Source organism: Cucurbitaria berberidis, assembly GCF_010015615.1.
Source record: "Cucurbitaria berberidis CBS 394.84 unplaced genomic scaffold K460scaffold_3, whole genome shotgun sequence".
Lineage (NCBI taxonomy): Eukaryota > Fungi > Ascomycota > Dothideomycetes > Pleosporales > Cucurbitariaceae > Cucurbitaria > Cucurbitaria berberidis.
In genome coordinates this window covers 5,602,530-5,621,620 of record NW_024468937.1, presented here as the reverse complement: position 1 = coordinate 5,621,620, position 19,091 = coordinate 5,602,530, and the positions used below count along the sequence as shown (strand labels likewise).

The 19,091-nt window shown below is 53.2% G+C and overlaps 10 protein-coding genes across 10 annotated transcripts; 5 read left to right on the top strand and 5 right to left on the bottom strand.

Annotated features, from left to right (window-relative positions):
- Nucleotides 1-424: 424 nt before the first annotated feature.
- On the bottom strand, nt 425-3,007 carry K460DRAFT_417648 (uncharacterized protein). The gene is made up of 3 exons (XM_040937898.1): nt 2,427-3,007; nt 1,657-2,381; nt 425-1,601 (listed from the first exon to the last, which is right to left on the bottom strand). The coding sequence occupies exons 1-3, from the start codon at nt 2,556-2,558 to the stop codon at nt 647-649; spliced, it is 1,812 nt and encodes a 603-aa protein (XP_040789167.1). The 5' UTR covers nt 2,559-3,007; the 3' UTR covers nt 425-646.
- Nucleotides 3,008-3,252: 245 nt separating this feature from the next.
- K460DRAFT_282476 (SAICAR synthase-like protein) lies at nt 3,253-4,310 on the top strand (the record flags this gene model as incomplete). Its single annotated transcript, XM_040928573.1, has 2 exons — nt 3,253-3,314; nt 3,377-4,310. 2 exons carry the CDS (start codon nt 3,253-3,255, stop codon nt 4,308-4,310), a joined length of 996 nt encoding a protein of 331 aa, XP_040789166.1.
- Nucleotides 4,311-4,492: 182 nt separating this feature from the next.
- K460DRAFT_284587 (mRNA cleavage and polyadenylation factor IA/II complex) lies at nt 4,493-6,025 on the bottom strand (the record flags this gene model as incomplete). The annotated part of the gene is made up of 2 exons (XM_040928749.1): nt 4,493-5,055; nt 5,194-6,025. The coding sequence occupies 2 exons, from the start codon at nt 6,023-6,025 to the stop codon at nt 4,493-4,495; spliced, it is 1,395 nt and encodes a 464-aa protein (XP_040789165.1).
- Nucleotides 6,026-6,281: 256 nt separating this feature from the next.
- On the top strand, nt 6,282-8,550 carry K460DRAFT_309946 (glycoside hydrolase family 125 protein). The gene is made up of 3 exons (XM_040930143.1): nt 6,282-6,684; nt 6,738-8,104; nt 8,159-8,550. The coding sequence occupies exons 1-3, from the start codon at nt 6,515-6,517 to the stop codon at nt 8,266-8,268; spliced, it is 1,647 nt and encodes a 548-aa protein (XP_040789164.1). The 5' UTR covers nt 6,282-6,514; the 3' UTR covers nt 8,269-8,550.
- Nucleotides 8,551-8,861: 311 nt separating this feature from the next.
- On the bottom strand, nt 8,862-12,244 carry K460DRAFT_281823 (alpha/beta-hydrolase; the record flags this gene model as incomplete). The annotated part of the gene is made up of 2 exons (XM_040928523.1): nt 8,862-9,811; nt 9,862-12,244. 2 exons carry the CDS (start codon nt 12,242-12,244, stop codon nt 8,862-8,864), a joined length of 3,333 nt encoding a protein of 1,110 aa, XP_040789163.1.
- A 1,479-nt stretch (nt 12,245-13,723) lies between these two features.
- Nucleotides 13,724-14,755, top strand: K460DRAFT_335740 (uncharacterized protein; the record flags this gene model as incomplete). Its single annotated transcript, XM_040930957.1, has 2 exons — nt 13,724-14,167; nt 14,219-14,755. 2 exons carry the CDS (start codon nt 13,724-13,726, stop codon nt 14,753-14,755), a joined length of 981 nt encoding a protein of 326 aa, XP_040789162.1.
- A 473-nt stretch (nt 14,756-15,228) lies between these two features.
- On the bottom strand, nt 15,229-16,055 carry K460DRAFT_377755 (60S ribosomal protein-like protein L6; the record flags this gene model as incomplete). Its single annotated transcript, XM_040935008.1, has 3 exons — nt 15,229-15,381; nt 15,438-15,773; nt 15,927-16,055. 3 exons carry the CDS (start codon nt 16,053-16,055, stop codon nt 15,229-15,231), a joined length of 618 nt encoding a protein of 205 aa, XP_040789161.1.
- A 298-nt stretch (nt 16,056-16,353) lies between these two features.
- Nucleotides 16,354-17,092, top strand: K460DRAFT_284846 (uncharacterized protein; the record flags this gene model as incomplete). Its single annotated transcript, XM_040928770.1, has 3 exons — nt 16,354-16,404; nt 16,453-16,528; nt 16,575-17,092. The coding sequence occupies 3 exons, from the start codon at nt 16,354-16,356 to the stop codon at nt 17,090-17,092; spliced, it is 645 nt and encodes a 214-aa protein (XP_040789160.1).
- A 264-nt stretch (nt 17,093-17,356) lies between these two features.
- On the top strand, nt 17,357-17,938 carry K460DRAFT_284204 (uncharacterized protein; the record flags this gene model as incomplete). Its single annotated transcript, XM_040928718.1, has 1 exon — nt 17,357-17,938. A coding segment is annotated over one exon (582 nt), but the record flags the coding sequence as incomplete, so codon positions are not given.
- Nucleotides 17,939-18,281: 343 nt separating this feature from the next.
- K460DRAFT_406793 (uncharacterized protein) lies at nt 18,282-18,929 on the bottom strand (the record flags this gene model as incomplete). Its single annotated transcript, XM_040936997.1, has 1 exon — nt 18,282-18,929. One exon carries the CDS (start codon nt 18,927-18,929, stop codon nt 18,282-18,284), a length of 648 nt encoding a protein of 215 aa, XP_040789158.1.
- Nucleotides 18,930-19,091: the final 162 nt, after the last annotated feature.

Here is a 19,091-nt window from a genome sequence, read left to right as displayed (position 1 = left end):
GTAGCTTGGCGCACCAACAGGAGTGCGATTGACGGATTGTTTTGCTAACGCCGAGCGTTGGCAAACGCCCGACAACGCGCAGCGACGCCGACGGTTGGTGCTTCAGGGGCGGGCAATAGAGCGGAGCAACGTCATCAGCACGGCGGATCTTTGTTAGCCAAGCGCGACGGGATACCTTGATGCCCTTGGAGATATAGCTGAGCCGCACGTGGCATGTCTCTGAGCGGAAGTTTTGTTGACCTTGTGAAACTCTCGTCCTCTTGTCGTGCTGCGGAGCATCATTGCCAACTGTCTTGGCAGGACGAGCTATGGTTTCTCAAGCCGTCGCACAGAGCGACACAAGCGGAAACAGACATGCTTTCTGTGTATGTGTATGTTAATCTGCTTCTTATGCATGATTGTCAGAGGCATCGAGTGGTGAAGACGGGTAGATTGTTTCTGGTCGCTTCTTGGAACTAGACTGCAGCGTGCCACTACGATGATCATTCTCCTGTCTCGGAACTTGTGTCCCAAGAGTCTAATAAATCGGACAAATCGCATTCATGTCAGAACCTAGCCTATGCTGGTGCCGTCCGATCCGAACAGAGCAGTATTTTGAGTGCCGTTTAGTCGCAGATGCGCTGGCTCACTCTTGGCTCATCTCTTCTCACTCGTCGTCAAACTCGTCATCAGAGGCAGCACCTTTGTCCGTGGTGTCCTGCTTCTTCCCATCCATCTTGCCTTCTTCCTTTTCCTCCTCATCTGTGCCCATACCTTTCTTCAGCCACCTCACCTCCTTTGGCTTCCTCTCCATCCAGAGCTCATTAGCAGTCCACGTGAAGAAGCTACACATCACTTCTGTAATGTTGTCGAGGATAGTCAGGCCACCTTCAAGCGTGAGGACCTTAGCATCCATCTTCATGCCTACGAAGCACACTTCTAATACGCTCCCCTCGAGCCAGAAACAGTATTCCCTACCGTCGTCAGCTTTGCCCGGCTTGCCATCTGGGTACTTGAGCTTGTCACTGGGAAGATCCCACTCGTCACAATCTTCGGCGTACCAGGCCTTGCAAACGAGTTTGCCGAGTGGCTCGAGCCGTTTGAGTTTGTGCTGTAGAGCCTTGCCTAGCTGAGCGTAGGATGTCTTCGTGAGATCATCAGGAGGGTGGATGGCGATAACCTCAAGACCCACGGATTCGGTTTTGAGGACCTTGAAGCTCTCTACCATCTCATATTGCTCATCGGATCCCATGATGGCCACTCCTGTAGTGAACTTGATCTTCGCCTCTTCATCTCGGATGCCAATCTCCTCGAGGTTAATGCCCTCTTTCTTTAACTCCTCAGCCCAGGATTTGTCGGCCGTATACAATCCAGCTTGTGCACCACCGAAGATGGCGCTTGCAGACTTGTTGAAGTCTCCGGGGAGTACGAGACCGACCGCGTGGACCTTAGGTAACTCTTGCTCAGCGGTGTCACAGAATTTGCGAGCGACTTCGAGTTGACCGGCGTACTCGGGGCAGACGCTATGATACAGCAGGTAATTGTAGAAAGAGCGGGGAACTTGGCAAGCGTTCTTGATCGCGTTGGATGCGTAACCGTAGTGAGCAGGGTACCACGACGAGCTGTCATTGTCAGTCTTGTTCCTCATTGTGTCCAACCGAATTGAGGTGAACTTACAGGAAGGCTTTGGCAACACCGACGAAGTCGACAACCCACTGTTTCTCATCTGCACGATCCCAAGGTACGTTGTGAGTCGCGAGCGCCCTAACAAGCTCCTCCGCATCCATGTCAGCCATCTCCTGCTTAGAGAGTCCCTGATACATGCGTGGTCCGGACTCGACACCTCCAAAACGCATTAGCTTATCAAAGACATGGGCATACATCTCGTGCATGCGTCGCTTCTGCTTGAAGCGCTGGATCGCAATCTCGATGCGCTCGAGGAAGGGCTTGTCCGGGTCATACAAGGCCTCCTCTTCGGCAGCTTCTTGGGGAGTTTGGGGCGCCTCAACATACGCCTTCTCAAATCCGGTGGGCTTCAACATGTTCTTGCTCATACCTGGTGGAAGTTTTGCCTTCGTCTGTGGGAGCATTGTAACTGGGTTCACAGGTGGCTTGGCCGTACGCGGGTCGTAGGCAATATCGTCATCGTCATGGAAGTCTGGATCGAGGACACACTTCCCTTGGAGAGGTATCTTGCGCTTGATAGTCTTACCATCGGCGGAAACTTCGAGGAACGGGCTCTTGCGGAGAGCTGCAACGACGAGGCCCCGAGGTTTGTAGCTCCTCATCTTCTTGAAGCCGCAGATGCTTTTGATCTTGACAGGGAGGTTCTCGCGCCCGCCACAACTTTGCAACAGGTAGAGATCCGTAGGAAGATTCTCGTCGGAAAAGTAATACTCAACCTTGATATTGTCAGTTACGGCCCCTGGCAAGCGCGAAACACATACCTGTTGGCGGATAACTGCACCTTGGGGATGGTCTTCATCTGCACCGGTGCCAGGAAGAGTGACCCCAGTACTGCTAGAGACTCCATTTGGAGCCAGTACATCCTCTGGCCGCTCCGTGTTCGCGGTTGTCATGTTTGCTTGTTACTGCTTATCCTTGTGGACGAGCGAGCCGCTGGAAGACGAGAGTGGACTGAAGGAAAAAGTTGGTTCAGAAGATGCGGAGTAAATAGAATAAAAGTGAGTTTGACTTCATGGGCTACGCGCAAACGGCTTTGGCGGGCTGCTGGTTTGTTAGGTGAGAGAAAAGTCTCGACATCGGCGTGAGAGCGGAAGGTGCAACCCATCATCTCACTCGAATGCAAGAACGGGGTCGCTATTTATCTGGGCGAAGCTGTGGAGAGTTATTGAAGCAATATTACGTTCGTAGCTCGAACCCAACAGAACATAGAGAGCATAGTCTGTCCTCCGTTTGTCCCTAGTCGATTACCACGAATTGCTGGCGGATCGATCAGTCGTGTGGGTGACATAGTACATGTATCCATGTATGCACATTTATCAGTATATTCCGAGGACGAAAGCTAACAAAGAATGCAAAATGGACGAATCTTGATGGCGACAGTGGAGCAGGAGATGGATATACATGCATGAGTCCGAATCAGCGCATCCCGTACAAAACGAACGAATGACTCGACTTGAACCCTGTAAACACAGCACAGCGGGGATCAGCCTCTCCCCACCAGCTCACCACCTTTCTCCTCTAACTCCAGCCACAGTTACACAGCCAGAGATCTACAGAATAAACCCCCGACTCAAACTTGCATGCATCATGGCAACCAAGACCTTCGACGCGTCCAAACTTCAAGCTTTCGGCAACGCTGCCGCCGGACAGTAGGTACCCCACTCCACCTCACAGGTTCACGAGTGTAATCTATACTGACATGGTGTCATAGTGATGGCGTTCTCAGCGACGAGACTGGCGCGGTAGTCGTAAAACCATGCACAGAAGCAGAGATCACCTTCTACGAATCCGTGACCGTGTCGCATCCAGACCTTGTTCCCTATCTACCTACCTACATGGGCCAGCTATCTCTGTCCGCCAACGAGAGCGCAGTTCCAGCTGTTGAGAGTGGAACTATACAGACGGCCGATGGTACTGTCGAGCGTCTACATGGCAAGAAGTTGGCTACGGAATTACACATTGTGCTGGAGAACATTACACATGGCTTCAAGAAGCCAAACGTCCTGGACTTGAAGCTAGGCGCACAGCTATGGGATGACGCGGCAAAGCCCGAGAAGAGAGCTAGACTCGACGCTGTAAGCAACGTGACAACAAGTGGAAGTCTTGGTTTCCGGATCGCAGGTATGCGGACATACAAGGGCACACCTGTCCCGGACATCCCGGAGGAGCTGAAAGAGTTTGTTGAAGTGGACAAGGAAGGTGGGTACTGGGTGTATAACAAGATGTATGGCCGCAAGTTCAGTGCCACCGACGTTACCGAGGGCTTCGACACGTACGTCTTCCCAGGGTCAAAGACAGAAGCCGAACATGACAGAGCCCGGGAAGTGCTTGCCTACTTTCTAGGTGAAGTAAAGGACATCCTAGAAGTTTTCGAGGGCAAGGAGAGTAGGATGTACAGTGCTAGCATACTTCTAGTCTATGAGGGTGATGTGGAAGAGTACGCAAAGACGAAGCAGACGCTGAGATCCGCACAACCAGAGGAAGATGATGACGACGACAATCTACCACAGTTGGCGGCTGTCAAGATGATTGACTTTGCGCACGCTACCTGGACACCGGGTCAGGGGCCGGATGAGAATGCTCTGAAGGGGATTAGGAGTACGGCAAAGATACTGAAGGAGCTTCTGGATAAGGCACAGGATTAATAAGTTTAAGTTTGATTCAGGATAGCGATAGCAGATAGACAGTAGACGCTATATACCCATTGAGCACTCATAGCAAACCTGAATTCTGTACACCAATCCCCCTACCACGTGAGAAACACTCGCCACCTTCTTTCTACCATTTGTCCTCTTCAATAAGTACATTCGAGTTCCACATTCAGCACTTAACTGACCAACCCTGGGATATCCTCTGGCCAGCTCCCCAGTACCATAGCATTCCCCGGTGTCTGTCCCGGCTGCGGACTCAACAGCTTCACCTTCTTCTTGGCCTCATCCACATCCGCCACATAGATGTACCCCCTGATACTAGAATCGCGGATAACTTCTTGCCTCTCATTCGGGCTCGCCGTCGTAATAGCAAGCAATTTATTCTGCAACGCTGCCGACGGCGTAATCTTCTCGTATATCGGACTTGACGACGCGTCGTAGTCTCCCGGTCTGTACTCCGCATTGTCGCTTTCTTGGACCAGCTTGAATAGATTCAGGTCCCCGAAATCGGCCATCTGACTACTCGGCGCGAGCGTCTCGTCGCCCTTGCCGAAGAAGTACTCTCGGATTTGTGCGTGCCGGAGGGCCTTCATGTATTCTTCGCTGCGGTCGACGCAGCCGCCGGATTTCTCGAGACGAATGACCGAGACGGATTCGGAGGGGTCGCGGACTTGGTTGGAGAACTTGCGCGCGAGGTCCGAGTATAATCGTTCGGAGCCAAGGGTTATTAGGACGTTCACTGGCGGGAGATGTTAGCATGGTTACTTACCGTCAAATGCGCGTACGGAGGGTCCAAAAAGCAAGAAGGAAGAAATGAGAGTTAGAGAGAGCGATAGACGATTCAACAGAAACGTATAAGTCAGGTCATCACACGCACCAGAAAACTCAGAAACAATGTGTTCTATGTTCTCGTAGACGCCATTCTTCCCTTGGCTAATGGCGCCCGAGCTATCGATGATGAAGCCAGCCTGTTTGCTCGCATTATCTTCCTCCAGTCTACTTGTGACAGCCAATGCCATGCGTGTTACCAGAGGCTTGAACGCTTTGCCCTCCTCTGGGTCTTTGAGCCCGTAGTGATATACTAGTGGCATCTTCACAGGAATGGGACTCGGCCCTGAAATTGGGCTGCTCCCCCACCCTTCCTCGATGTCAACGATGGATGAGTATGCTGCTGCTGAAAAGGAGCCCGGCACGCTGAGCATGCCCTGTCGCGGATCCAAGTTCACTACCATTGGTTGCCTCCCGCTTTTCACCGCGTAAGACGTCATTGTCTTGATAAGTGAGGTCTTGCCCGAGTTTTCGGGCCCCACAACGAGCACTCTCGGGCCCATCTCGACGCTTCCACTGCTCACGCTCTTGTCCCTGAGGTTCTCCAGCGCGAAATGCAGGTTCGCACAGCTCATCATAGGCGTCTCTTCCGCGACATAGTCTGACTCAACCTCACCACCAATCTCAAGTTTGCAGCCATGCCATGTGAATATAGCGCCTTTTGTGCCTTGGAATGTGTATGTGGTGGCAGGTGCGAGCTCTGTGCCAAAGAACTCTGCGGTTCCCGACTGAAGCTTGACTGTGAGAGTGCGAGAGAAGCTGACTTCGAAGCGGTATTCGGTATTGGCGGAGAGATCTTGAGTTCGTGTAGCGGTCGATGTAGGGACGTTGAGAGGTTCGATGGGCTGCGAGGCCAGGTTGAGGCCTGGTAGGGATATCATGGTGATCTGGTATTGTGGGTGATGGCGCTACCAGAGGAAATGAAGGCCCCGTTGCGACCGGCGCAATATTGGTGGAAGTCGGGTATGGTTTATCGTTTGGGCATGCAAGATTGGTGAGAGAAAGAATGAAGATTAATTACTGCCGGTTGATTGAAGGGCGGGGCGGTGGACAGCTTCAGCACAGGCTATGCGGCCTCAACGCACGCCTATTGGTGGGAGATGGGAGGTTTCCTTCCCTCGCTGAAAGCCACCTTGTCAACCGCAGGACCTCGGAGATATTGATTGAGCGTCTCCGTCGCTCCGCATACTGTCCATGTTATACATTCCGAGCGTTTTGTCTGCCAAGTCATGAGAGTTCTCCCTCGCTGAGCATTTGTTCATGCCGCGCCGTTCCTCATTACTCGCGATTGTCAGCACCTAACAGCCGATTCTTCACCGTTCCTGAGAAGCTGGCCTTCCAAGTGCCAACAGAACCCACATCAGTCCAGTATGAAGTCATCGTTAGCATCTGTCTCCTTCGGGGCTCTTCTCTCTTTAGCATCCGTTTCTGCTGGCTTGCACAACGCTGCTGAGGAGCAAGAACCTCTGAGACAACCAATTGACCCGACCAAGTACCGAGCAGCATGTCCAGACTACAAGAACTATGCCATGCGAAAGCAGTATGTATGCTTTCCAAGATATGGTCGTTTTACTTGCTAATGGCTACTCTCAGCCCACCATACAGCAAAGGCCCAATGGAGCTCCCGTTCCAAAGACCGGCAAAGTACTGCCGAACATTTGAGTCGCCTCTTGTCGAAAAGGTTATCCAAGACATGAACGAGAAGATAGTCGACAAGGATCTCGCCCGCTTGTTTGAGAACGCATTCCCCAATACCTTGGATACGACCGTACGATGGCACGTCGATGGCACAGCAAAGCATAAGATGTCGAAGAAGTCTTGGGACTCTGCTGCTTGGAAGGGAGCGCAGAGCTTCATTGTTACCGGCGACATTAACGCAGAATGGCTACGCGACTCCACCAACCAGCTCCAGCAGTATCAACTGCTGGCGAAAAAGGACAAGGAACTCTACCAGCTCATCCTGGGTGCTATCAATACCCAAGCCGAATACGTGATTGGATCTCCATATTGCAACGCCTTTCAGCCTCCTCCACCGAGCGGGTTGAGTCCGACCTTCCAGGGAGATGGTGATACCGTGCACCCAATATACGAGCAGTCATTCGTATTCGAATGCAAGTACGAGCTGGATTCACTTGCTCATTTCCTCTCGCTTTCGAACCAGTTCTACAATCACACTGGCTCTTCCGAATTCCTGAACGCTCGATGGCATGTCGCTCTGGACACGCTACTTTCCGTTCTCTCCGAGCAGTCCAAGCCTACCTTCAACGCGAAGACTGGCGTCTACCAGGGAAACGAGTATACTTTCCAACGACAGACGAACATCGGCACCGAGACACTGGGTCTGAGCGGCGTTGGCAATCCCTTGAACAGCGGAACCGGCCTTGTCCGCAGTGCTTTCCGCCCCAGCGACGACGCGACGATTCTAGGCTTTTTCATTCCAGCCAATGCCATGATGAGCGTGGAGCTCAAACGCACAGCAGCCATCCTCATGGCCGCAGGTAAAAAGAACATTGCACAACAAGTCCTGAAATGGGGGGAGACCATCGGCCAAGGCGTCTGGGAGCACGGCGTCGTCACGCACAAGAAGTACGGCCAAGTCTTTGCTTTCGAAGTCGACGGCTACGGCTCCCATATTCTCATGGACGATGCCAATTTGCCTTCCCTGCTCGCTCTTCCGCTCTTGGGCTTCACAGACGCGAACAACGAGGTTTACAAAAACACCCGCAAGATGATTCTGGAGAAGAATGGAAACCCATATTACCTGACCGGCGAGGACTTTAGCGGTATCGGTGGCCCACATGTTGGGCTGCAGAGTGCGTGGCCCATGAGTGTGCTAGTACAGGCTATGACTAGTGATAGCGATGAGGAGATTATGCGGTGTTTGGGGTCGGTGAAGAACGTTAGTCAAAATGGTTTGATACATGAGAGTGTCAACGTGGAGTTTACGAAGACATATTCTCGTGAGTACTAGTATTACTTAGAAATGATTGGGAACGTTGCTGACAGGTGAATAGGAAGCTGGTTTGCTTGGGCAAACTCCGTGTTCGCACAGACGATTCTGGATCTGGCACAACGGAAGCCACATTTGCTCTTCGGACCGGGTGCAGCGGCGTATACACTCTGAAGACTCACACTGGTAGATTTGGTACAGGTCAGGCGTTGGGACGGTGTCACTAAGATGGTATAGATTGTAGCACGAGTAACTCATTATTATTGTTCATTCAAGTCTACCTGTCCAACACTACAAGTGACATTATAGCCTGACTGCTCTCCAACCACTACAGCCAGCACGGCTAAAAGGCAGAATATATTACGAGACATCCGCCTCGACGCCACGGCGGGCCAAGGCGGAAGTGACATGCCAGCGCATATATCTCTCCATCTCCCGGCGGCCAACTTCCTCTCTCTCCTTCCACTTTCTATTCTCCTCATTCAAAGCTAGGCCAATGCCTTTACTCCAACATCCGCAGCCGTCCTCCAAAGATCAAGCAAAACACCATCTGTGTTCCAACTGGGGTATAGTAGGTCAAAGAAAACAAAAGTAGAAAACGCAAGGGAATTAAACAAGATAGGGTTGAAGTAAAGATGTGGAGATAGAGCGTGTTCGTACGTTCGTTGATTGAAAAGAGCCAGGATGTGTATGCTCGCTCGCTCTGAAATGCGTCGTTCTTACAAAAGTCGAAATCGTCCAGTGAACTATCCATCGGGAGGTCAAGTTTAAGCAGAGAAACTCAACTGGCTTCTCAGCTTCTCGGTCGTCCTTCGTCGCGAAACCGTCCGTTGGTCTGCAGTCGGAGGTTTTTGAGATGTCATGCTCGTCCACTCTTCCCAATCACTGGCCATCTCGGTGAGCACATTTCCCATGACCTGTGCGCTGGCCATGAGACCATGGTGCTCGCCTTCCAAGATACGGACTTCGCACTTGCGCATAAGGCGACCGAGCCATCGCACGTTATCAGCCGGCACACGTGAGTCTTTGCTTCCGTGGTGAATGACAACTGGGCGATTGATGTCCTCGTAGCGGAAGCCGATGCTTTGTTTAGTTTCCAGACAGACGATGAGATCAGTCGCGGGATTCGCGTTTGTCGTCGCACGGTCCCAGATGGCGAATGTGAGGCGCTCGTCGAATGCGTGTTGGCGTTCACGTTCGGCAAGAGAGAGGGCTTCCTGCATACGCTTTGTTTGCTCGTAGTTGGGGTCGGCGGGACTCGTCAGGGTCAACGAGCTCGCGTTAGGAAGGACTTGGTCCATTAGCAGCATAGAGTCTGGACGGGAGTCTTTGAGTGGGGGACGTGACTGTGGTGAAGGTACTGTTTGCGGGGCCATGCTTTTCCGCCTTGTCTTTGGAGAGCTTTTCGGTCCTGTGCGCTGCAGGCTTGCGCTGGTCGCGCTTAGGAACGTCGAGTTGGCGACTTTGAGCAGGGAGGGAGGTAGAGCGCGAAGAAAGCGTTGAGATCTAGGTAGTTGCTGTGTGGGAGGTGAGTCTTGGCTGATGCCAATGGGTGCCATTTGAGACGGAGGTATCCAGGGTGCGAGCAGATGCACCCGGCCGCGAATATGCTGTGGCATCCGTAATGATGTTGCGAGAGCATACACTGCGCCTGCCGAATGCGCCAACAAAGAGAACTTGCTGATCTTCAGAGCCTGGCATATGACGAGTACATCATCTGTTGTAGGTTAGCCAGGAAATTCATCTTATAAGAGCGTATTCGCTTACCAGGCCAGCTAAGAGGAGTGCCGTTCGGATCAACTTGGCTCTCTCCGATGCCAGGACGGTCTGGTGTGATCAATCGCAACTTCAATGTCGCAGCTAGCTGGTCATAAAAGGCCATGACATATCTTGTCAGACCCATACCGACACAAACGAAGACAGCATAGCCGTCGGGATCACCGACTTCTGAGAAGGAGATAATCCTCCCAGTCTGCGGATGTCGAATCTTCTGCGACAGACGCGGGGAGTTGAGGTAGCTCTGCACGTCGATATCGATCGAGTCCAAGCTCACCGGTCGCTCCTCGATTACTGGATATGGGAGACTTTGAACCGCCGCGGCTGCCATCTTTGCTTCTGACTTCTCCATCTTGATATTGTGCTCTTTCTCCGCCTTTGCTGGTAGATCTGGATGAGACCACCGTTTCTTGGTAAGCGTGCGCCGACGCTGGAGCTGCAGGCTGTTAGATGCTGATGGAGATGGTACTTGCAGCGATTGGTGTCGCAGTGCAACCTCTTCACTGGCCGAACGGGATGTCGGTGACATCCTGCTGATGGCACTATCTGTTACACTCGAAGAGTGCTTGTGTCCCGTGGCATTGCCAGTGTTGCTCATGGTTGCCGAACTAGGTGCTGCTCTACGCCCGACCGCGGACCTTCCACCGACAACGAACGAACTTGCGCGCCTGGGTGCCGCTGTGTCGCTACTAGATTTTGTTCCCACCGTAGATGCGATACTAACGCTTGACGATAAGAGATTCTTCGCTCCGGGTGGTTCTAGGGGTGATAATGGCGCCGATTCCTCGAGGCTTTGAAGCGCGAGAGCGTAGTTGATAGGGAGCGGGGCAAAATCTTCACCGTCGTTCACCGTCAGACTCCTGTGCCTCGAATGGCGCATACTCCGTGTTTGAGGTGTTGCGGTGTGTTCGGATTCGCGATCTTCATATTTCTCTGGTAACTTCTCCGTCCGTTTCTCCGATGATGCTGGCTGCACGGAGATTCCAAGTACCTTGTGGGCTTTGGTCAAGTCCTGCACGCGGATTTCCGACGCGCTTGACACAGATGAGGCGGGGGAAGGGTCAGGGTTCGGGAGGGATGAAACGCGAGGCACACTGGGTGGTGTTGCCCCTGCATCAACGTCGTCCACGGGCATCTTTCCGGCTAATTTGTCCCTCCGCATCTTCTGCTCCTTTAATTCTCGAATCCTTTGCGCAACTTCACTTTCCTCGTGTTCTAGTTCCTTTAGAATCTTCTGCTTCATTGCCGACTCTTGAACCAACTTCTTGTCTTCTTCTGGGACCATGTTGGTTTTACGAGACTTTTGGCGACTCTTCTCGTCGGCGTGACCCTTTTTACTCTTGCGCGTCGGACTCCCCGTGTGCTTCAGCGATGAACCTCGTTCGGGGATCAAGCCTTTGTCCGAGGGGCTCTCTCCGTTGGGACCGTCGACTAAGTTGAGACGTATTCGGCGTGGACTAGTATTTCGACTGGGATACCGCTGCGCGAACCTGGACGATTCCGTTGCAGGCTCTTGTTCCTCCTCCTTTACGAAGGGCTCTTCCTTGATGGTATCCTCATAGGGGAATAGTTGGGACGCAGACTTTCTGGGTGAATCCGGCGATGTGATATCTTCCAAGGTGTGGATGGTTGCGCGCTTCCGTTCCGTCTCCTTCTGCTTGAGTCGCTCGCGCGAGCTCATGTACATCAAACTCCTGTGACCTTTTGCACTCCTCTTGCTCTCCACTGACGATCTGGTGCTGTCAATTGACAATTTTTTCGGTGGCGCAGCTTCGATGCTGATGTTGCCAAAGCTGCTCGCTGATCGATTCGAGTGTGCAGAGTGTATGGATGCCGAGCTGCCTGCGCTGCGCCCGATGTAGCTGCTCAGCGAATGCGGCTTGTCTCGCTTCTTGGGCGCGGTAAGGGGTGACAAGCCCGATGGCGGCTTTGAGGTTCGAATAACGGGTGGTTCGCATGCGTCGTCGGGATACAAGTCGTTCTGGCCCCTGATCGAATTGTAATAGGCGGTTTGGTCTACAGAAGCTGCATCTTGGCCGGCTAGCGAGTTGCGTCCAGACTGCGTGTGTATGCTCGGGCTCGTAGGGGCGGATAGGCCGCTGTCGTAGCCCACGAGGAGGTTCTCGAAGTGGTTATGCGCCGGGATGGATATGGCGGACAGCTGGTCAATCAGCGAGGAAATGACCTGGGGCGACGCGGCCTGGGTGCGAATGTAATTAGGGGTGCGCTTCTTGGGACGGCTATCAGTCGTCTGGACCGACGATGGTAGAGAGGTACGGCGTCGCGCCTTCAGTGGGTTCGCCGAGGAGCTGGCCGCGTCGGCGGGGATAGGGCGTGCCGGCGGTTGTTGCTGTGTCTGGACCGTGAAGTCCATTTCTGCCGGTCGTGCAGCTCGAGGCTGGCTGTACCTGTGCTGTACAAAGTAGCCAATCTAGTATGTGACTCTGTCACTCTTGCAGGCCTGCAGGTGGGCGGGCGCCGGTGTCGAGCGCGACTTGATGCATCAGCTGGGCAGCTCAGTGCATGATTGGCATGCGAGGGTGGTACGCGGTACGCGAGGATGCGGGTTCCCAGCGCAATCCGCAGCGACGAGGAGCGGAAACAATAGAGAAACGGGCAGCAACAGGAGCAAAAGACGTCGAGTGAAGAGCCAAGGGGTCTACGATCGTTAAATGAGCGATGCCCCATCCAACGGCGAATTGCACCCGCCCAGCGGCCTCAGGGATGAAGCCGAGAGTCTCAATGGCCGAAGCTCATGGGCTAGCCTAGTTGGGACGCGTTTCGTGATCGCCTCCAGGGCTACCATATACCCCCCTTCGTATCTCATCAACTTTTTCGACACCCACCAAGGACATGCTGCTCGAATCACATGCCTCGTTTCCTAACCTAGGGTTGCCCACCTGCGACGCGTCACGTCTTCTTATCTCCACGCAAATGCCGTTGGACTTGTAGACGCTGCGCTGCTCAACTTCTGTGCCCGACTGCACACGCTCCGACCACGATTCATACCTTGCAGACCCTGTCGAATGAAGAAATCTCCGACGATTCCTTTATACACCTTGTGTTACCCGGGAGCAGCCGATCATTACTGGTCCTGCTCGTCAGTGTAGGGGGGCCACACCCCCGGTCACGAGCATGCTTGCTCTTACAGTGGCCTACTATGGACCTGCACAATGGAAATCACTCCAAGAGCGGACAGTAAGCTCGACAGAAACGAAAGAATGCGAGAGTTGCTTTACGTCACTTACAGTCCCCTCACGATGATTATCTTGGGCTCAGGAGCGAACGAGGAAGAACACGCAAGCAAATATACGTGTCCATCCTCCCCAGTCGTCAGTTCACATCAGCTTTGACCTTGCTGTACTCTGTCTATATCATAGCTCTCGCATGCATATCTTGTACATCTTGTACGTCTACTTCCGGTCCGTCCTCCTTTCACAGAGACCGTCTCCTGAGCGAGTCAACTGGGACGAAGAACAAATGGAGCACATAATCTCTCTTGATTGCCATATTCCCAGTTCCCACCTGATGGTGAACGATGTGGCATGTAGTCGCAGGGGGATGAGACGCCTCGGCTAACGACCCCAAAACGATGTTTGCAGCAGGAACCAAGCTCGCGCTGCTGCCTACGTCATCGCTAATACGTTCGCGACCACAACCTCAAAAGCCTTATGGCGACCGCAGCAGAAGCTCTACGCCTCACATGACAATGCGCGTACTTACAACCTAATTATTTTCATCGTGAAAAACGTCAATTTCTTGCGCAAAGTCACTTGAACTATCACGCATCATGTCTCTCTCCGCCCTACTAGCACCCATCGCCTTACCCCTCGGGTCCTTCCTTGCGATCCCCATGTTGAGTTCCTGGAGTACTAGCTTGAACCTCGTCTTCTTGAGCGTGGCATGGACAACCATCGCAGCAAGCTACTCTCCTCTTCAGTTGGAGTTGTTTGCGCCCTTCGTCCTGCGCCTCTCCCTCTACATCATTCCCTCCCTCGTGTTCCTCTTGTTCGATGTCGGACTGCCGAGCTTATCCATGGAATTCAAGGCTCAGGGCAAATTGGGAATCCCGAGCAACCAAAGAGGTGGGAGCAAGATGATCAGAAGAGTGGTCTTGTGGAGCTGCGCGAACGTGCTGTTCACAGTTGCGATTCAGGCCGGAATAGAGTTCTTGGTTACGGATGTGTTTAGAATGAGGAGTCTACTTCTTATCAAAGGCAGTAAATGGGGACTCAACCATCTCCCTAATCCGTGGACCATGTTCAAGCATGCCATCATTGGGCTGCTATCACGAAACGTGAGTCCAATCCTTTTCACATGCGTAGATCGTGGTCGCTAACAAATGTAGATTCTCCAATACTACATACACACGCACCTGCTGCATTCCCCCAGCGGCGGCCGTCTCGCCCAATTGCATCAATCATGGCACCACAGCATCCGCATTCCCTTCTCCTTCGCCGCAAACTATGATCACCCGCTTCCCCACCTACTCCACCGCGTCCTACCACTCTACCTACCCGCCATCTTACTACGAATGCACATCCTCACGTACCTAATCCTGGTCGCAATCTTCAGCCTCGAAGAGACCTTTGTGTACTCTGGCTACAACGTCCTGCCATCGACCATCATGTTGAGAGGCATGGCGCGACGATGCGACGCGCATATGATGAGTCAAGGTGAGGGTAATTTTGGGTGCCTGGGTGTGCTGGACTGGTGTCATGGGACGACGTTGGGGAAAGACGTGGTAGAGGATTTGAAAGCGGAAATGGACAAACACCATGTTGAGGAGAAGGCAGGGAAGGCTATCGATGGGGCGGGGGATGCAGCGAATGGGCTGGCGGGGAAACTCAAGGGGCGCATGAGGCAAGGAAGGGGAAAGAAATAGGCCCGTCGGCAAGACTAGTCGCGCCGTCGACAGGTTGGATATGCGCTCATGTGAGACTGGCGTTGTGTTGGTGCGCTTGAACTGTCGGTTGCGATACCCTTGATTTAGCTGTCATTCGCGATATCGTGGTTACCATGTCGGTCGAATCTCGTACTCGTTGGCGCAACGCTCGGTAGGAGATGGTATAATGTAATCTGTAATTTTATTTTGTGAATCAGTAGTTATCCACTATGGCTCCATTAAACGCCCAACAAGTGACATCACACAAGCAAGAGCCAGCAATTCACTTTCGGACCGTTTCGAATTCGCTTGCTCGTTACAAGTCTTATAGAAAATGCAAAGCCGGTATCCTTCATGAAAAATTCGGCTGCCGTGCCGCTGCGGTTGTAGTTCCCTGCTAATACGGCTGCAGCATACCAAAGTCATCGTTCATCCCATGCTCTAAACGCCGAATAACCGTCGTAACCCCACATCTAGAAGACCATCTGGTGAGGCCTGTCTGAGCTGCGAAGGCTGAAGCTGGCGCCGAGGTAGTCGATCAGGTGGGCTTCCTTCTTAATGGTGGCCAGAAGGGCCTTGTCGACAGCCTTCTGGTCAGCGACACGGTCCTTGGAGGTCTCCTTCTTCTATCGCATTTGTTAGTATATTTCCGTTCTGAAAGAATGCTGCTGTTGGGACGCACCTCAGGCTTCTCGCCCTGCTTGAAGAACGAATCCTCACCCGGCTTGCGGGAGGCCTTATCCTTGGTGAAGTAGCCATCCTCGCTGGCCTTCTCCAAAACCTTCTCGTCTACACCCTTCAGATCGACCTTGGTGGAGGTAGCGATGACATAACGGGCATTGACCCTTCGCAGGGGAACACCGTTAACTTTGAAGGGACCGGTGACGAGGAGGACACCCTGGGGAAGGTGCTTAAGGACGACAACGCGCTTGCCGCGGAAGCGGCCAGCAAGGAGGATGACGACGGTACCGGGCTGGAGAGACGGGCGGGGCTTCGCTGGGTGTTGCGTCTTGCGGACCTTGAATCGCAGTCAGCGAAGTTCCAATTGATTTTGGACATGCACATTGCAATTCACGGTCGCTGCGTAGAGTCGCAAGAGCGAGCGTCTGTCCGCAGGACCCCAATCCTCCTCTTTCGTATTTCAGTGGTGTTCTTGCCAGACTCAACGTACCTTCTTGGGGACGGCAACGTCCACAGCAGGGTAGTACTTGCTGGCCTTCTGCGAGTGGTGCGGTATCGACCTCTCCCCCTTGGAGAACTTCTGGGTAGTGGGCTTGCTGTCGTCTTTAGTGGCCGCCATTTCGATTCGCTGTTGTCGTCAGTTGCCCTGGGAGTTGAGGTTCAAAGATGCGAATATGGAGTGCGCAAGACGCCGGGCATAAGCGAAGCGCCAGCCCCAGTTGAGAGAAGGTGGCGCGCTGGGACGTGCTCGCTGCCAAGGCGCACTATGGGACGTCTTGGGACTGGCGCGGTGCCACGGGCCGACCTTCTTCCGGCCCCGATGCCTTACGTGATCCCGCAGCATCGCCGCAGCTCCACTAGCAACAGGCAGCTCACAACGACAAGCGTCTTTTGCCCCAACATTACACTCCGCAAACATGTCAGTCCAGCCGCTGATCACGTTCAAGGCGGGCCAGTGCGAGCTCACCGTATGCGTTCTCATCCTCAATATAACTGGCCACATCTGACATATATAGCGTGGAGATGGTACACAACAGACTGTCAAACCAGTCCAGACGCCTGGCTATGTCTACCTGTACCAAGGCGAAGATGGTCCGTCTACCGTTTCCTTGGCCTTATGTATACTCATACTGTGTAGAATTCGTGCATTTTTGCTGGCGACCCCGCAACAAGACCCTTGATGAATCTGAGCTCGACCTCATTATGATTCCCGGCGATGGCTCTTTCCTCCCCTACACTGGCAAAGACTCGGTCGAAGACTCTGAGAACGTCAAGTCACCTACTGACGGCCGCATCTTCGTCCTAAAGTTCAACTCAAGTTCACAACGCTACCTGTTCTGGTTACAATCGAAGTCGCAGCACTCGCGGGGCGACGCAAGCTGGTTCAGCCAGCGCGATCTCAAGATCGGACAGATTGTCGACCTACTACTGAACGGAGAAGATATTGACCTACAGGACGAGCTCGCTCGTGTGCAGAATCCATCCGCGGGCGAAGACGAAGACGAGACGATGGAGGATGTGGAAGGCGCAAACCACTCCGCCAGCCGCGACCGACATGGCAGTACAGGCGGTGCGGGAGCTGGTGCTACAGGAGGCGACATCAGAGAAGAAGGCGAAGAGTCTCGAGAAGGCGGTGCTGATGGTGGTCGAGCGTAGGTCCTGTCCATTTGTATCGCATACGGCGTCGTGGCGCTGTCAACATTACCGGAAATGTTCGAGCTACTGTTGAAGATGTTGACGATGATGCCATAGAGGCCTCAAAGCAATTGCTATCACGGCGAGGCGTTTAGGAGCACGGCATGTCACACTGACAGCGCGGCACTTTGTACCATTAAAAACAATATGTATCATATCACGTCTTCAGCTCGCCACGGCGCTCGTTCCTACATTTCTTGCTTTTACCTTTATCGGACACTTTGACTAACTACTCACAGGGCTGCATCCGGCAACGATGTCTCGTCTATTGTCGCGGACTTTGTAAACTCCCTCAGAGGCGGCGACCTCAGCAGCGGATCAGAACCACAAAAGTCATCAGACTCCTTCACAACTCTCCTCGATCTCCTCTGGCCCTCGCATACCATCCCAACTGTCGAGAAGGGATCCGAGACTCTCATTGACGCCCTATGCGCACAACTACCCACTACTCCATTCCTCCTTGAAGCCGATGTCGAGGATGTCGATCAAATCGACCCCAACTCCGAGACTGCACAGATGGCCATCCAAACGCTCGACCAGGAGCAGAAAATCGATGTCTTGAAGCGCATTCTGAGGGCGCCGCAACTTAGGGCAGCGCTGGGCAGTTTGACGGAAGCGCTACGAACTGGTGCATTGCCGACTGTCAGCCAAGCGCTGAAAATTGATGTTGAGCATGGGGGTTTTATGAGGGGCGGTGCGATGCCGTTGGGAGGCGGAGAGGCGGTCAAGGCGTTTTTGGAGGGAGTGAAGAAGACGGTCGAGAATGAGGATGATGAAGATGTGGAGGACGAGATGGATACGAACTGAACGGGAACTGAATTATGGATCAGGGAGTGTAGGAGATGATAGATCCTGCTTTGATATACGACTTGCATGTCCAGCACATGATTTGTGCATACATACGAAAAGGATCACACAAAGCAGATGCATGGTTGACGGCTGGATGCAGATTTTGCTATCATTACGCTCATTGATGATCATGGTCCTGTTATTCCCCGGCGGGCAGACGAAGCTGTCATTTTGTAAGCCGTCATCTAATCACGCCCGCCAGTCATTGTCACCATTGTCTCGCTTTCCATGCCCTAAACCTTTCCAAGCTCTCATTCAAGTCTCGTCTTCCTCGCTCAATCTCCATGCTCCACCCTCCCACTTACTGACCCAAACCCATCCTCTCCCTAAGCTCCGCAATCCCAGTCAGACGCTCTACATCCTCCTCCTTAGCATACGGATGAGTTTCCTTATACTTCTTCTTCCAAGCCTTGGGCAGCTCTCCCCTTTCTGGACGCACGTAGCACTCCAAACACGGCCTACGGGACGGGACCAGATAGCGGGGAAAGTGATAGGGACAGTAATTCGGCTCTACGGCTTGTTCTTCATCCCCAGGAAGATGACTGGAGACACTAGAGTCTTTAGGAAAGGTCAACGGGGGCGAGCGGGTAGTAGGCGACGCTGGGCTACGCTGGGGGTATTCCGGCAGTGGCCATTGCAGAGGATGCTCGCTTGGCGGTACGAAGCGGAAAGCTGGCTGGGTCGGAAGACACATGTGGAGTGGCGACGGTTGACCCGGTGAATGCAGAGCTTGTGAGCCTCGCTGTGAGGGCAGGCCATGGAGATCACTGCGCTTCACTGACGGCGCGATCGAGGAGACAACGGAGCTTGAACGCGACAGATCAGCGGTATCCTGTTCGCCGTTGAGGTGAGTGGCCTGGCGGGCGGTGTCGATGGCGTGTGGGCAGGGTGTTGTGCAGATGGTCTTGGAGTGACCGCAGGCGTAGAGTTGGAGGAGTTTGTAGCACATCTTGACGAAGACTAGTCAGGAGCGTAGAATTACTTTGATGGGTGTCAAATTGCTATTATAGTAGTTGATGAGCTTGGTATTTTGTTCGTGCTAGTTTGTGGGTGTCGAAGTTATATGAAGTCGGAGGATTCAGGGTGGCCAAGTGTAAGTGAAGGGAAAACA